The 17,803-nt window shown below is 41.5% G+C and overlaps 1 protein-coding gene across 2 annotated transcripts in view; it reads left to right on the forward strand.

The window, feature by feature from the left end:
- CDK13 (cyclin dependent kinase 13) overlaps positions 1–17,803 on the forward strand; it is a 626,606-nt gene that overhangs the window by 63,234 nt on the left and 545,569 nt on the right. The window contains exon 1 of one of the 2 annotated variants that reach the window (XM_069215880.1): positions 1,522–2,730. The exons of the other annotated variant lie outside the window; for it this stretch is intronic. Within the exon in view, the coding sequence (XP_069071981.1) occupies positions 2,090–2,730 (641 nt within the window). The 5' untranslated portion in view covers positions 1,522–2,089. Of the gene's footprint in view, positions 1–1,521; positions 2,731–17,803 lie in introns of those variants that run through there. 2 annotated transcript variants of the gene reach the window in all.

The following is a 17,803-nucleotide window of genomic DNA, read 5'->3' on the forward strand; positions in this document are numbered from 1 at the left end:
CTCCATCTCCGATTGGTAAATAAAAAAAAAGTCATTGGTGTTGCACTTGTCATGCTCCTGCAAAATGATACAGCGTCATCACTTCTTTTTGGCCTTTTGTTAATGCTATAAAACATCAGCATTTTTGGCAATACTGTACAGCATAAACAAAAAACATTGGCAAAGCCATTATAACTCAAAGGTGAGACGTATTGGATTTGCCAGTGGTTGTTTCTGTTGCCCATAGGAACTTTAATAGTGTGTTAGAGCTCCTTTCCTGATAACAATAGGGCTCTTAAAAATACACATAAACTCTGTTGAATTGTTGCGAGATAGCCTATGTATTTGTAAACCACGAGATCAGGTACGAATTCGAGCAATTACCATATTCAGTTAACTTTTGCCTGAATTCTGACTTCTCTTGCACACTGGCAAGAACAATCAAAGTTGATCACTGTATCTGTAATGAAACGGTCAGATGGTTTTGTGGTTGAGTTATTTATATATATATATGATTTGAAAATAATTTCTAACCGTATGAGGCTGTTTGTACGTTTATGAATTTTACGTTTAATTCTGCTTTCAGTATGTTTTATAATTTGAAAATATTTACAATAGTTTTATCATTCATCTAGTAAAAAAACGATTTGGCATTGGGGGGGTGGGGGGGAAGCAAACACCTACCAAGTATGAAGATACAAATTAAAATTGTAGAAGCAACCACTTAATATAGATAGTTTGTTCAAGACACCTGGAAATAAGAAGATGGTCTCTGGTCTTGAGGCTTGCAACAGAATACATTATTTTGGGACGCGCCAGAGCTCCAGTGCATTCCTTCTTATGCTGTCCAGTGACGTCCCGGTTTTAAATGCTTTCGCATCCAAAACACTATCGCGCTAGGACGATCATTTTCCCCAGTTTGAATGCAGACGGTTAACGAAGAAGCTATTATATTATAATATTTGAACCGAGTTGTGTGTAAAATACAAAACGGGGAGCAAAGATTACTCCCCTTACTAGAATCCATTATGACTGCACCGCAAGCATCAACTTGGTTCAGATTTTACGACGAGCCCGTTTGCCGCCTCCAACAGCGGGCTGGAGAAAGGGGTGCAAAAGTGATTAGAAAACACGTGCAAATTACTTGGCAACCGCTTTTGCAAGGTGTTGTTCAGTACATGTTATATGGGACAAATGCTGTGTACACTGCGGGGTTCTAGTGTAAGAACGCCCTTAGAAATACCATAACAGTCCCGTGTCATTGGATAAAGAGCACACATAATAAGTTCTACATTCTAGCTACCTGATAAATCTTTTCCGTGGCATTTATTGTACTGTCTTCCTAGATGTTGGCGCTGCACTATGAATAATCAAGTATCATAATATCCACGATATTCTGTTTGTCACAATCTGAACAGAATGTAAGCAGTCTAGCCTTTGAGGGTTAAACACTGCTGTTACGTGGGAACGCAGGACACGCAGTGGCGTCATACGCACGTTGACTTTCTTAGGACTGCTGCGCAGCGTGCGCCGGAAGCCATCACTGACGTCCGGCGCCGGGGGAGGAGGAAGAGTAAGGGGTGGCATTGCGCTTAACGCCAGGCGACGGCAGCGTTAAAACAAATAAGGGCAGCTTCTGCCATCTTTAAACTGTCCCACCCCCGAACCCCCCCATCTCCAGGGTAGAGTCTTGATACACCCCGAATGAGCGGAGAGAAGATCTATGAAGCGGCACTGTGTATTAACAAATAATACTTGACGTCCCCTTCCTCTCGTACTGTCAAGGCGTGACGTCATTGACCCCCAATAGAAGGCTGTGTCAAGAGACTGGGAGGCGCGTCACGAGCCCTACTTTAATCTCGAGGACTCTTTCCTCGGTAGTAGACCCAATAGTACCAAGAAAAGGTCATCCGAAGGGGACACGGCCTGGGCACCGCACGGTCCTGGTGAAGTGACAGGACGGATCAACGCTCCCCTCTGTCCCAGAGTTCCATCAGCCCCGTGTCTCGGGGGTTCGCGGCCAGGATGTGAGGACCTCTCCTGAGCAGTGCGGACACTGCACAGGTTCAACCAGGCTCGGAGTCGCCGCTCTTAAGAGACTGCGATCCCCATGCCGGGCGGCGCAGAGCTGCTGCCCCTACTGGGGGGCGGTCGGCGGCATCGGGGTGGTCTGGAGCGGAGGAAAAAGTCCAAGAAGAAGTGGGGCGGGGATCGCCGGTGGCGGTCGGATCCGAACCTGTCACCACTGCCGCCGCTTCCGCCCCCAGAGGCCCGCGTGCGCCCGAGAGACCGGCCCTCTCTTCTTCAGCCTGACTACATCCGTGCTGCCGCACAGCCACAGCCGCCGGCCTCCCCGCCGCCGCCTCCTCCTCCTCCTCCACCACCACCGCCACAGTACGACGACGTGAGTTCTCAGTCAGAAGAGGAGGAGGGTCTTTGCGAGGCTCAGAGCCCATCCCCGGTGTCCTCCCCTAGCCGCCCCCGAGCGGCTCTGCCTTCTCTTTTGGACTGGGAACCGCTGCAGCGACCCAAGCCCTTCCACCTGACCGCCACCGGGCTGGCGGCGTGCAGCAGCCCCTATGGCCTAAGCAGCGTGGGATATACCGGGACGCCATCCCTGCTGTCTGGGCTCTCTTCTCCCGCCGCCTTTCGAAGGAGTCCGGTCTCAAGTAGCGTGTACGGCACTGCCCGCTCCCCTAGCCCCTTCCAGTCTCGGTACAGGCGCTCAAGGAGCATCAGCCCCCTGGCCAGGTAAGTTACGTCAACACATCCACGTGCTTTTATTGACTTTTTGTCTCGAAATATGTTGTTAGCGTGTCTTATCTACCTTCACAGTCCAAATCGTACAGGATTCGTACACAGACCATTCTCTGAACCCGCAAAACCTTCTTTTGAGTTGAAAACTTTTCTACTGCACTTGGGCAGAAAGATCGCTTGCTATCACCATGCATACCCCTCGCACTTCATCCACGCACCCTAAGATACTGATTCAAATACCGTCTCCTACTATGTATTTTATGGTTCTGTTTTGCTTTTGGCAAGGTTTGCGTTGGTTTATATTTTCAGTCCATCGTTCTCCTGGTGTTTTATTTGTTTTGTTATAACGGGAAAAGTAATGGTTTATTTTGTTAGCCCCAGTGGGACCAAGATCGAAGCTTAAAAAAAACCAGAACCCCTTTGTTTTATAACTACGTTTCAATTTTCGGTGATGTTCATACCACTTCGGTGCGCTGGACACCGGAGTCCGAGTATTAAACCCTAAGATCAGAAGTGTCTTGTGATTTTGTGTCCTGGTGTTTAACTTTTTTGGGGGTATCCCCCAAACATTATGCACGCTTCATTCCATCTTCTAAGACCATAGTTTAGGGTTTTCTGCTGTGACTTCTTAACTGCTTCAACACAGTTATCTAGTAAAATGAACTGTTTCTTCCACATGGAGAGCGTATCTATTGTCACCACCTAAAAGCTGGGCTTTAAGTGAAATGAAAAGTATGGGGTGGTCTCTAAAATGGACAGTGTTTATGTAATATTAAGCGTGGCTTAACACACAAACGACTTTTCAGTAATTTCCGCAGTGTGCCACCCGACAGGTATTTTTGTGAGTCTGAGCTTTCTGTTATTGCATGAAGATAAAAACATCAACTGCCTTACACTCTTCACCCTCTGTCGTCTTCGGAGATCGGTGCTGTCTCGGTCCGGATAAGAGATGTTCCGACCTGTTTATGTGGCCTGCTGAAGTAGTTTGCGGCCAGGTGCAGTTCAATTCGAGGCCATACACGCTGACGGTTGTCATATAGAAGTGTTTTGATCAGATTGTTTTACACTACGTGTTGTGGGTGCTTCCTATTGTAGTTCTTTGGTCCTGATTATGAGGCGCTGGCAATTGTTTTGCCCTTAGGGCCGAAGCGTCGACAATAATTTGCTATGGACTGTTGTCCAAATAAAGCTATTAATCCAATATATGCAGTAAATGGATGCTGTACTATTTTGGAATATTGAATGAGTTATCATCCACCGTTTTATATGTACATATTTGTAAATATTTACAGATGCACTTTCTCACCCATTCACTTTTGCACTGTGCCATCATCACCTTGTAGGAGTACCTCATTTCGGAATGCTATATTTATCTTGGACAATACCAGAGGAATTTTTTTTGACTTTTTTTTTTCCTAATAAGATAGGAGATACATAAAAAAAAATAAAAAAGTAAAAATGATTAGAGGACATTAACAAGAAATTGAGAATTTTTTTCCATGTTAATATATAAATCCCAAGCCCGCGGGGGCCTTATATGGTGCTGAACTTTGGGGCCGTTGTAACCTGGTGGATTTGGAAAGGGCGAAAAATCAATTTCTGAAATCATTGTTAAAAGTTCCTTCTAGCACTCCATCTCTGCCCATCCATATGGATCTAAATCTTTTTTCTATTTAGCAGATTGTTTGCTTTAAGGCCCTTGCTGTATTGGATCCGGCTCTGGACAACAGATGCCCTGTTTCCATTTCGTTGTGGGCTTCTCAAACTGGTGAGCAGTAACACTATCAGTAAAATGAAATGGTGTACTTATGTCAAAGATTCCTTATTCCACCTAGGTTTTGGGTCCTAGTCAGACCCTCCTTCTATTCTTAAAAATGCTGTGCAGCTATTGAAGGATGCTTTTTGGCACAACGCTCAGATTGTGCAATTTACTAAGATTGTTCCGTTGTCAATGTGTGATAATTATTTATCACTCAAATGCCACTATGAATTTGAGCCTTATATGGATATAGCATTTTCTCCATTTGTGCGAGCTCTTTTTGTTAGATTCAGAATAGGGTCCCTCCCCTTGTGTTCCCTAACGTACAATTGGCATTGTTCCACTAATAGTTCCAAGCTCTGTCCGATGGGCTGCCAACGTGAAGAGTCTATTTCACATGTTCTCTTTTATTGTCATGCATATCGCAAACAAAAAGCTTGTTGGATTATCCCGCTCTGCAAATCTATAGGCGCCAGGTCTAATTTGTATGCTGAGAGAATTTTTACATCTGATCCATTTCCTGAGGTAGTTTTACCAGTGACAAAATTCCTCGAATCAATCTGGCGCCTTAGACTAGCAACTTTAAAGAATAAGGCTGGATAGCTAATTTTAAGATCTATGTATGCACCTTACTTGACCTTTTTATGTCTGATTTTAGTATTTAATTTTTAATATTAAGATACTGTTTTATTGCATTATTGAATTCCCATGGGCATAGGGAATAGGGTCCTTGTTGTGTGGTACACTTTAAATTTAGGAGATATATATTGTGATCATTCTGTTTGAATTTTAACTTTCTACTATCTCTTTTAAATTTTTACTGTGTTTATATTTTTAAGTGTTTTACCAATTTCCAAAATTAACAATTTATGATGCTTGTATTGTACTTTTATGGTAAGTTTTTACTTACCGAAATAAAGTTAAAATGAATGAATGGAGATTTTTTTTCCATGTAATTGAGTTGGGTGGATGTATGAACTCGATCTTTTGGATGGGTGAATTTTGCAGTGGAAGTCAAGGCTGACACTCAATAACCCCCTTACACCTCCCCCCCCCACACACACACATTATTTGCTCAGGAATTGTTTTACTAGGGCATTTAATGACATGAATATAGGGTACGACAGGGACCCGTTTAAATGCTCGTTTTACACATTACTACCAGATGTGAGACCCAAAGGGACCCTGCCCACTTTAGGCTGTGTATGCAAGCTTTGTATGCATCTTGTCTCACTATTTACAGTAGGCATGTAGAATTATGAGGATTATAGATACAATTATTTGAAAGTTATACATAAACGACCTCCTATAATGTAACATGACGTTTGCCTAATGTTCGCTTGCAGCTAATATTTGGAGGGCCTTTACCTGCCCGATTGGTCATTGAGTTTTCTGGGTGCTTTATCTCTAGCTCTTAAACTTCTGCTTCCTTTGTAGCCAAGTAGTCACAAACTATGTAAAATGCTGTAATTTATATTTATACTATATAAATGTTGGATCATCGAAAAGTGCGTGTGCTGTACTAAGATCAGAAATTTTCTTAAAAACTGCAACTACCCCCTGTCCCCAACCTTACATGCTGCCTAACCCACACTGCCCTCCTCGTGGGGTTCATATGGGTCAGAACTTGCTTACTTGTGTTTTTTTTTTTTTTTTTTTTTAATCGTCTTTTGCTAAATGTGTTTTTCAAAAACTAAAACTTCTCTTACAATGGAGGATTTGGGGGTAATAATCCCTAGGGTGGCACTGCATGCAACACCACCCTGGTGACTACAACCACCAAGACTGCCAGGCTGTCGACTGGCGGTGACGGCTCCGCCACGGGTCGTAATGTGGCAGTCACAGGCATGACCATGGCGGTGCGACCACCACCCAGAGTCTGGCAGCCCTAAGCCTGTGTGTTTTGGCTAATGGCTAATTTATAGAGAACTAGTGAACATGGAAGAAAGCAGGACAATAACCATTCTTGCAAATCTTAAACTTGTAATATACTATATATTGGCATTGTTTAGGGAGGGGAGGGGCTTCATGTCCAGCTCGTAGATGTGGAAGTTATTTCTCCATGCTCAATTTGGAGTGAAAACTGTGAATATTTATGACTTTTATGCTGAATTTTGAACATAAAAGATGAATGATTAACATTGTACTTCACATTATTTTAATGGTATTTAGTAGTGTTTATCAACATGATTTAGCTCTGCCACATTTGTTTGAGGACACATTTAAAAAATAATAATATGGTTGCTGTTCTAATGTTCTTTTAATCTTGCTTTTGCCCAAATTTCTCTTCCCTCAGACAATGCAGAGCATGGAATACTGTGACATACTAGTTATTTTCCTTAGTACATCTATTAAGTGAAACATTTCTCTATGTATTAAATGTTGAAAACCCAAGGATATTTCAGCAGCAGTTCGTGTGTGGGCCTAGTAGAATACACTGGTGTATGGGTTATTGCTTGACAAATGTGTCACATTGTGTTGTACATCTCTGGACAGCAAGAGCACACAAGCTGCTGAAGCCTTTTTTTAAAAGCGAGGTTGTGTTAGGTGCTTTATTGTGAAGATTTTACTTTTATCCAGTATGCATTATCACTAGTCACGTAATGCCGAATTTACAGTTTTTGCTTATTATAAATTCAAAACACCAGGTTTGGGGGGTGTCACATAGGCTTTCCCTTTTCTCTTGAGATGCTGTCTGTTTTCCTTGTGCATCTGACACTTAACATTTTTCGAGTCTTGCTGCCCTTTCTGTTTGTGATTTTTTTTTTTTCCCGTTCATTGGGACATCTGATTTCTTGACTATGTTCTCAGTATCTGAGCCTTCATGGCATATATCTAATATTTATTTCGTTGTGTTGCTTAAAGTCTGAATTTTTTATTTATTTATTTTTTAAATAATTTCCCGTATGCTTTTTTTTCGTGATCTAGAACCCAGTTATTAGTCCCAGTTATTTATTTATTACTCTGCTAAACTAATGCGGGTCTGATGTTGAGTAAAGTGTTATTCAACACCAGATCATGGGTGTCCGAGCAGAATCTCTGAAAAGAATGTTTTGGGGTGTCGAAGATTTTGGGATTCGTAGTGGTGCTCTCACAATGGTTTGCATTATCTAAGTGTTAGCACCTCCCACACAAGTGCTAATAAAGAGTAATCCATTCTGATCATTTGCATATTTTATGTATTATGCACTAATGTGTAAAACATACTATAAAGTCAGAAAGGCCAACACTCTCCTTTTATTAAATAAAATAAAAATAAAAAAACATAGGCAACAGAGTTCCTTTGGTGCTTCAAAATCTGTAACATAGATGCCCTGTGTCAGAAATACGTCGTCTTATATCTAAGTGCATAACAGCGCACAAACCTGGCTCTATTTTAGATGATGAATACTTTAGACAAAAGAAATAAATAAATTGTTGTGCTCCGCTAGTACATTTTGTTTGGTTCTATTGTTACGGTCTTTTCTTTGAAAAACCGGAAAGAACATCAGGGCAACGATGTGCATAAGTGTTTGAGCACTACCTAACAGCATTTATACTTGGATAAATTAGGAAATGTGCATTGGTACTGTTGCTTAGTGTTGCCAAATTTGTTTTTCTCTTATAACCAATGTCGGATTGACTGGTTTTGCCAATGCTGGTTTATTTCCATGTTTTCCATAATCTTGTCGAAAAGGGTAACACTGACGTTTCCATTATGAATATTTTTTGCAAATACTATCGTGCATCATCACATTTTACTAAATGATGCTTCAAAGAAATAGTACCAGAAATTTCACAGTAAACAGTAATTTAGAAAAGCATTTTTTCCTACGTACTTTTTTTAATGAACATTTTATTTGGAAAGCAAAGAATCATCTATCTTTCTTACGAGCTTCTACAAACATTTGCATTAAATCGGAGAGCATTCTGGGAGCATTATATTGTTAAAGTTTTCAAATGTGTGCTTTTTTTTTTTTTTTTTTTACTGGAACCACTGTCCACCTTAAAATGGTTATTTAGAGCATACACCATAAAAGTAAAGGCTTTGCATTAATGAACCATAAATACACGTTCGAACAGCATTAACATATGGACACCAATATTACCTCAACTGCAGACAGTTTCATTTCCTGTTCACTGGCAGCCAAAGGATTTGTGCTGCTGGGGTTTGGGCCTACTTGTCCCAATGACAAAAGACATGTGAAATCTTGTTGTCCTTGACCCCAGGCAATATGTCCTGGGCATCAGGCTATAGGAATTCCACACCCCTGTAGTAACCAGTACCTAAACCCTTCCCCTCAGAGGTAATCTATAACGATTTCATGTAACGAAATACCTACCCATCTGTAGGCTTCAATACAGAGCAATAACAATCCACCTTTAAATCCCTACTGGGTTCAAGATATACTTTCCACAATCAGTGTGTCAGACCTAGCGCTATTACTTGTACTTTTTCATAATGAACATTTCAGACCTATAGAATCTGAAATATGGTTCCCAGTGAACCAATCATGCCTGTAGCTGTTACCATTGACTTGCCTCCTTAACAGAGTGCAGCCTCATGAATGGAGCTAAGCTTTACCATAAGGAAACCATCTGCATAGACTCATAACATTACATAGTATACAACATTACAGTTGGCAAAACAAAATACTATCTCCCCTGAGAATGCTTAACAAGGATGCAAATCTTCTATACCCTTGGCTTGTCAGAGGGATTGTCGCCATACGCTTTGCCTCCTCCAGCACTCCCTACAAACGGCAGAATACAGAAGCTTAATAATTCAACTGGTGCACTTGTAGTATAGAAAAACCTATCCAATTCAATGAAAAACACACTCTTGCAAATATAATTTTTAGAATGACACAATTGTAATGGCCTTTCATGGAGTGGAAGTAGAATAAAGCTGGGGCAGGTTGTTAGCAGTCAGCATGAGTAAGTGGTGCCTCACTGCTGGAGAAGCTCATGTTCATAGTTGAAAAGCCCAGATAAAGAAGGCAGGAGAGGGGGCTTGCCAGTTGTACTGTGGAGTGGGAAGTGTTGGTTATGGAGGATAGAGCTAACTCTGAGCCAAATAAGACAGGACAGGAGATGCATGTCAGTGGCTATTTCTGCAGGGCATTCGATGCATCAGTCAGAGGAAGCAGACCTGACTACTGTTGTGGAAACTACAGGCAGCGAGAACGGATCCTCTTGTTGTGCACTAATGAATGGGAGGACTAGCTTACAGGACAGTTATAGAGACTCAGTGGTAGACCCGTGGCTTCACTAAGGGGCTGATGCTGGGGAGCAGAAGTCTGGCAAAGGGCTAGGGTGTGGCGGTCTGGATACTGAGAAACCTTTGTGAAATTTGAAGTGTTGTGTCAAGGTCATGAACAGAAATGCTAAATGGCGCCAGAGAAAACAAAGCTTGCGTGAGAAATACAAACCGCTCATGAACTGCAAATAATACGTGAATTTGCTGGGGATCTGAAAGTCTCGGGATGGAGAGCAGGTGACTTGAGAGGTACCCAAAGGGAAAGACTGGATTCGTATTTGTGGCCCACGGATGGCAGACAAAAAAAGATGCAAAATCAGCCTTCGGGCAAGATGGCTTAGTGAGTTAAGGATCCCAGCTGACCTGCACGTCACAAGTTAAAATTCTGTCAATACCCACTCAACTTTACATGTTTTGTGGGCAGGAAGAGGTGCGCCATTAAGTTGACTAACAACATCTGTTATTTATAGCATAGGTACTTAGGTATGCTAGATGCGGAGGTCACACCATTAGAAAAGTGGAAACAGTGAATGTACATAAACAGAGATAATTGGAAGAGAGCAGAATGTACAAACCAGCAAAATGGCTCGGTTGGTTAAGAATCGTTGCTGGCACCTGGTGCAATCTCTAAGACACAATCTTCCTTCCAAGGTCAGTAAATGGGGTACCATTAATTTGAATAAAGTACAATCTTTTATGGAGCCTAGAAAGGGCAAAGTTGTAATATAAAGCGCTAAAAATTATTGGTGTGAGATGAACCAAAGTGGCAGAGGAAGTGGTATAGGTTAAGGGTACGGAGAAAAACATGAAATGGGAATCCTGAAAAATGAAGTGCAGTGTCAACAGAAGGAGCAGAAGTACCACACAATGTGGAGGTAAGCCGGCAAAAAATAATATAGCATGGATATTTTTGTGCACTTAAAATATGCTGCGGTTCAGATAATCTTGGGTCAGAGGTAAAGCAGATGATAGACCTGGGCACAAAGCAAGTGATTGTAGACACCACCAGATGGCTCAGTTGGTTAAAACTGGATTCTTACATGTTCTGTGGTCGCAGAGTTAAATTCCTAGTTAGAAAGACACAACCTTCCACCTTTCAAAGGTCTGTACATGTAGTGACAATACATTTAACAGTCAAATGTATTTAATGCACCCTGAAATGCCAGAAGTGTGATACAAATTGCTCTAGTAAAAATTCATTCGTTATTAATCTGGAAGAAAGTAAGAAGGACAGATACTGAAGAGATGGGGGTGCTGTGGCTCATCCCCAGTGAAGTTCTATAAAAAGGGTAGATTAGGTTTATTGCTGGCAGTATAGTGCATGGGTGCGATGTAGTGTAGTCAAGAGACTGCCCATGAGAGTGGCATGACTTTGAGATACAGTGAGACCCAGGATGAAGTGGGCATTGCAGCTAGAGGAGGCACATGGGCAGGGCAGATAAATGCTGCAGTGGGAAGGGTATCTGCCAGATGAGTGTGGTAAGACCAAGACACAAGTGAAAGATGAACTAGGGTGAAAATGTTCAGACTAAGAACAGATGCAGAAGGGAGATTGTAATGAGTGAAGTGATTGGACCTGTATGGTACCCAAAAGAAATGGACCATGTGATCCAGGAGCTGCCGCATGCTTAAATTATACCTAATGGGTAATCTATCTAATCTATTTTAGAGTGCCCTATGCATTTTATTTTGTTAATACAAGGAGATGTGTTTGAGACAATACAAGAGTCACCCCCCCCCTCTCGCTCCACTTCAGAAGTTCCAGAAGTAGGCCCCACCCCCTCATTGAGGAAGGTGAAACGGTGCAAGCAGTAAAATAAAACCTGTAATACTGCACAATGTACGAGATTAAGTATTCGTTTGTTTTTTGTAATTTGATTTGGTAATGATTAAAATTAGAGATTATGTTATGTCTGTAATGTATCACAGTTGATGAGAAATGTGCATGGGTCTTTTAAAGTAGAAATTACGATCCTGGGAGCTGTAGGTTTTGTCTTGCCATGCTGCTAAATTCCTGGCATTCTCTCGGTCTTCCTAGACTTGTTCACCTATCACAAATAAATTCAGTATTTCCTTCTCAAGTATAATTTCATTCTATTTAGAAATTTCGTTTGTGTTGCAGAATTAATATAGTTCGGCTTGACAAAGTATATTTTGTAGCAAGCCCAATTGACTTTTATGATTTTTCTCAGCTGTACTTTCCACTCTTAATGTACAGATTGTAGCTGGAATGACTCTTGTCCTTCCTAAAATATATAAATACTAAAATTGTTATTTTTCATATTTTTAACGAAGGTGGGCGCTATCAAAGTTCAGTGTAAAGAGGTTTTTTGTATCGATAAATAAACGCATAAATGCAATGCTGTGTGATCAGAGAAGCAGTTTTGTAATTTACTGGAAATATAAAAATACTCTAAACAGGAAGCTAACTGGAAGAGTTTGTGAGAACAGCTCAATGATTTAAGTGATGGGTTTTGCATTCTCCACATGGTTCCCTACTAAATCCTTTTTATCATATCCACTGCCTTTGTAAAATCTGGGTTTTCTTTTGCAGTGCCACCACTAACCAGCGTCCCATATCATTGTGAGCAACTTTACTAATGCACACTTAAAGCTGATGAGGGCTAGACTTGACGATATGGCGACCAATTAAAACGTTTTAGCGCACTGCTTTTAATGTGGGGTTCTTTTTTAATGTGATAATTGGGGTTTGAATGGTTAATCATGTTAAAATTGCATTTTTATTATTTAGACCAACATTTAAAATATTTGAAAATCAGTCATGTGAGGTTTGTTATAGATGAATGTTGCATTTTGAAACCTGGATTTTTGAGATGATTGAACCCTACTCCCATGCAAGCAGCTGCTCTTCACACAACCCCCTCACACCCTGTGCTCTCCCCCCCCTCCCTCTTTATCTCTCTCTCTCTCACAATCCCCCCCCCCCCCAATATATTCTGTTATAAAATGGGACATTATAATGGCTAAAATATGCAACAGACAATCTGTAAGGAATAAAGTGTACTTACCAGGGGTGTGGAATTCCTAAAGCCCAACGCCCAGTAAATATTGTTTGTCATCAAGACCAATTTTTCATATTTATTTTGACCGTGGGACAAGAAGGCCCAACCCCTTGCAGCACAAATCATTTCTTTGGCTGGCAGTTTACCGTACCACAGTATGGATCAGGAAAGACATTGTCTACAGCAAAGGTAACATTTGTGTCCATACGTTAATGCTGTTTGAACTTGTATTTATAGTTCATTAGTGCAAAGCCTTTAGTATAAGTGTGAGCACGGTCTAAGGAAATGTTGTTAGCTCGGACAGCACTGCTGATAGTACTACCAGTATAAAAATGTATACACATGTTCGCAAAGATGATCCAGTATGAGGCTGTGTAGAAAGCTCCCAGAATGTGCTCTGATTAGATGCAAATATTTGTAGAAACTTGAAAGCAATAGTGAGGATTCTTTGATCTCAAAATGTTGATTAAACAATTGGAATGAGGGAAAGTTTTGCTAAGCTGCAGTGAAATTGCAGGTACCTTTTGCTTGAAGCATCATTTAGTAAAATGTGTTGATGCATGCTAGTATTACTTAAAAAAAAAAAATGGAAAAATCTGTGTAGCCATTCAACAAGAATATGGGAAACATGAAAATAAACATGCATTGTCAAACTCCAGTAGGTTCGACATTGGTCGTCAGCTTTTTGGTTTGGTCAATGAGTGTCTTTGTTTTTGTAAAAGTTTATTGTGTGGGAGCTGCTGGGCCCTCACTTTTTATAACAAACATTGGCAATAGCAAAACATATTTTTTGGTCTCAAAAAGCGCACATTGCCACAGTAGTTCCTGGCATTGAACCAAACTATTTTCTTTGCTGATATGCTTTTTGTGAAAGAGCACAATGTTGTCACTCATAGAAGCCAGTCAGTAGACTGAGAGAGAACTGTAATAAAACAAAAGGTCTTGGTTAACACCAGACCTAATTAGGGGGCCAATTTTTAAAGGAAGTCACGAAAGTGCACCCATGGCATATATCCTTGCATTAATGCAAATTTACGACTCGGGAATTACCAAGAATTGACAGATGTAGGCCAGGAAATGGTACTTCTAGAAAATATTTGTGAACTACATTTTAGCTCTAGCAAATATGTATGTCTAGATTTGCTCATGAGAAAATCTGTTGAGCTTTTATAAATTCACCTTCCTGCCAATTACATTTTCCCCCCACTGTCAGGAATAGATTTCCAAGCTTTCTCAGTATGGAAAACAGTAAGAGAAGAGCTGGTAAAAATCCCTAAAGCATGCAAGCTTGTAGGTTTGCATAGACTCAAATGGGCATTCCAAACCTAGAACTATTGCCTACTGCTGCCTACAGCCTCAGTATGTACATCTGTGGAAAGATGGCAAAATGAGGGGTTTGCTAGTATTCCAACCCTAATATAGTATAATCTCTGGCATAATCGGAGAAGCTATTATCAGAGCCCTTATACGAGATTGGTGCCATAAATTGTCACTGCATTATATGGCACCAAAGGGACAAGTGGATTTTGTTAGAGGACAAGTAGATTTATGAAACATGTTCCATGGACAAGTAGATATTTGATTAAATTACACACCATTGACTTACATCTGACTTATACAAGTACATAGGGTTGGAATTCAGCAGTTCCCCTTTTCAACAAATTCTGCTTTGGAACGAACTGTAAATCAATCACCCCCCCCCCCCCGACCCCCCCCTCTCTCCCCAAAAAAAAGTACTGGAAATGATCGAGCAACAATGGAAGTTATTTCAGTTACATTTTGTGCATTATACCAGCCTTGACTTTTGCAGTCAGTAAACCAGTTTAAGGAGCTGGTGTCCTAGGTGGGTGTCAAAACTGCAACTAATCTTCTATCATCACGCTCGCATTCCAAACACATTCTGGTACAATTTGCCAAAAGTGTTACTGAGTATGGCTTAGGTGCAAGTCAGACTCCATATTGATGCTCATCTACCTGCCCCAAATACTCCAATCTCCCAACAAGGACTCATGTGAGGATCACAGAAAGGTATTTTATTACTGCAGAGCACCTAATTGTCACACGTTTCTCAGGAGGCTGACTGCATACCATTCATGGTTCCCAGGGTATGTCTTGACTGTGCGTGATGGATCTTGAGCACTGACAAAGGGCTCCCTCCTTTTCTCTGTTCAGAGAATAGGACTTGGCTTTAGGTGAGTGGCCAGTGTTTCCTTTTGTATGTTTTTTTTTATTTTTATTTTGTATATTTTTTTATTTTTGCATCACGTTTTCTGTCTAATTTTAATCTGAGGGTAAACTGCTGTGCTTGAGCAGCATTCAAATGTTAGATACTCGTTCATTTTCACGTTTTTTTTTGGGATGTAATGGTCACCTCATAGATGTAGGGAATAATATAGTTTAAATATTAGTTAGAATTAAATAAAGCTCACATTGAGTCTTTGAAGTAACCAACGTGTTTACTCAATTTACTTTTTCCGTCACAAATTCCACCCCCTCACTCGTATTTACTGGACATGCATGTATTTGAGCAGTGGCAACTATTTGTTTCTAGTTGCGGGTATGGTCATTTATTTTGTTGCCAACAAACCTTTCTTCGTGAAGTATTTTTTGTTGTTTTTATTAGCTTAGGTGCCCATTTATTTAAAGGAAAGAGACATGTTTTAAACAGGAGTGACTAAGAGCCAAACTGAGCTTGAGATAGAAAGCAGATAAGTAAAATAGAAAACCACCACAGACAAAAGCTAACATAACCCATATGATTATTCATATACTGGATAGAGGCTATGGGGCATGTTTGACTGCAGCCACAGCTTTTATAAAGTGGCACAGAGACTTGTGCTGCTTCTTTTCAACCCGAAACCCTACAAGAAAGAAAATACAGTGCTCATTCCACAAACGGTTATGCTGTTATTTTGTAATATCCTACTTTTAAATTTTTTACTTTATTTAGGGGTCACATATTAAAGATAGGATGGCATTCTTCTTTATGGAACTCTTAAATCAGTCGTAAAAAAAAAAATACATCAGTGAAGACTGAAAAATATGCCAGGCCCAGTCCACAATTAATTCTGAAGAACTGTGTGGTAGGCCTATGCATTGTGTGTAGTAACAGTAGTTCTTTACTTAACCGCTGTAAGGAAATGGGCATTTCACATGTTCCCCCCCCCCCCCCCACACTTTTTGCCCCCGTTTGAACTATTAGCTGCTAGTTTTTCGACTTAGAGAGTGCACTGAGGCCTGCTGTTCAGATCTCAGTGACATTGTTTAGTCCCCTTTACCAAAGTTGTGCTGAATTGAATGTCCCCAGTTGGCAAGTAATTACTTACTTATAAGTCCCTAGTATAATGTACCCACAACATATAAACCAGAGTGTTCACACAAGGCTGCAGCACTGGTTATGCCACCCAAATCCTCAAGTGTTTGACAAAGTACATAGTGGCCCCCAACCTGCCACTGCAGACTAGAAGGACCATGTTTTCACTGTCAGTTCGACTTCTGCCATTCACACCAGTGGCAAAGCCACCCTATCCTTTAACATTACATACAATTCTTCCCTAAGGAAGGCCTACAGAGGCCTATGGCACTGTATTTTGTTGAGTAAGACACTTAAAAAAGTCTTAGCAACACTTCCAAATTGTTGTTTTGCTGTGGCTAAAGATAGTTGTCAGTTGGCTAACCCAGGGTTCCTGATTGGAACCCCATCCGGCTAACTCTTGAATAGGACTTCCCAACAGAGTCATGTAAGGCATCAAATTAATTGTTTCATTAAATGCGACTTGTAGGTCAAGTCAACATTAATGACACTTGTAAAGCTAAGCATGTTTTAGAAACTTTTCACTTTCTGCCCCAGCTAGTCCAGCAGCCTCAGAAAGGGCCTGGCTTATGAACAGCTTTCTGACAGCTCGAGGAGAAAGGTGAATGACTATCCAACACAGGAACAAAGGCAGTTGCCGCAGAGTGAGGTGTCCCCTCCTCTCCCAGGATGGCCACTCAGGATGTTGGTCCAAAATCAAGCTTCAAAGGTGAAGCCGCTTTTGTGAGGGAAGTAGCATCAGCACCCCTGACCATGATGCTATTTGTTCCTGCAGACCAGGGCAAGGAGGGAAAACTTGTCTTCAGGCTGGTTGTACCATGGGCATGTAGCCCTCTGGTAGCCACATCTAGGTTGAGCTACCAAGCTCTTGACAACGAAGAGGGGTTATGCCATCTTGAAAGGGGCAGGATTGTGGCAGATGCCACACATGATAGGAACTTCTTCAGTAGGTAGGAATGAACCCAATAGCCCATTGGCTAGTGATGGTGTGTTCCCCTCTGGGCACTTTCCTTTGATAAATATGGTACCCCTGGCACACTATGCCCTCTGATCACACTGGAATCGTCAAGCAGACCTCAGGAGGACTGCCCAGCTGCCTGTGGACCTGCAGAAAGAGGGGCTGCACCGTCGGAAAGATTACACCTGCTGCACTTCAGGCTAGCAAAGTTTGGACTGTCTGCGGCTCCTGGCTCGGGGGAACGTTGATTCTCAGACCAACCAACAGCAGTGAGACTAAGGATAAGTCAGCTGATCTCATGGAACCAATTCCAGAGACATGAGAGCTGAAGTAGCCCGACTGATAAGTTGGTAGCCACTTCAGAAGCTTTTTTGCTGCCAGGCACCAAAGAGGACAAATCTGAAATAACCAGAAGTTGCACCAGAGTGTGCCTTACCCCGGAGTTCTATCCAAATCTGGATTTGTCTCACCCTATGGAATCAACCCCCACCTAAGGATTTTGGCCTAACAGCAGTGCAGACTGACCAGCAGCCCAGCATCGGCCAACCTGCTACTGCAACGTAGAGGACTTCAAGGGTCCCTGATCTGTGGCCAAGTTTGCCCCACTTCCTCCATGGGCTCAGTACCATCAATCAAGGCATCCCCGTTGACTGCACTGCAACCGGAGCTTCCTTTGCCTGCATCCCTCAGCATCAGGACCACTCCTAGTGTTTTTTTTCTTTTTGTTGTTCACATGTATTAGACAGCAATTGTGATAACAATTAAGTATCTCTGA

Source organism: Pleurodeles waltl, chromosome 2_1 (assembly GCF_031143425.1).
Source record: "Pleurodeles waltl isolate 20211129_DDA chromosome 2_1, aPleWal1.hap1.20221129, whole genome shotgun sequence".
NCBI classification, from domain to species: Eukaryota; Metazoa; Chordata; class Amphibia; order Caudata; family Salamandridae; genus Pleurodeles; species Pleurodeles waltl.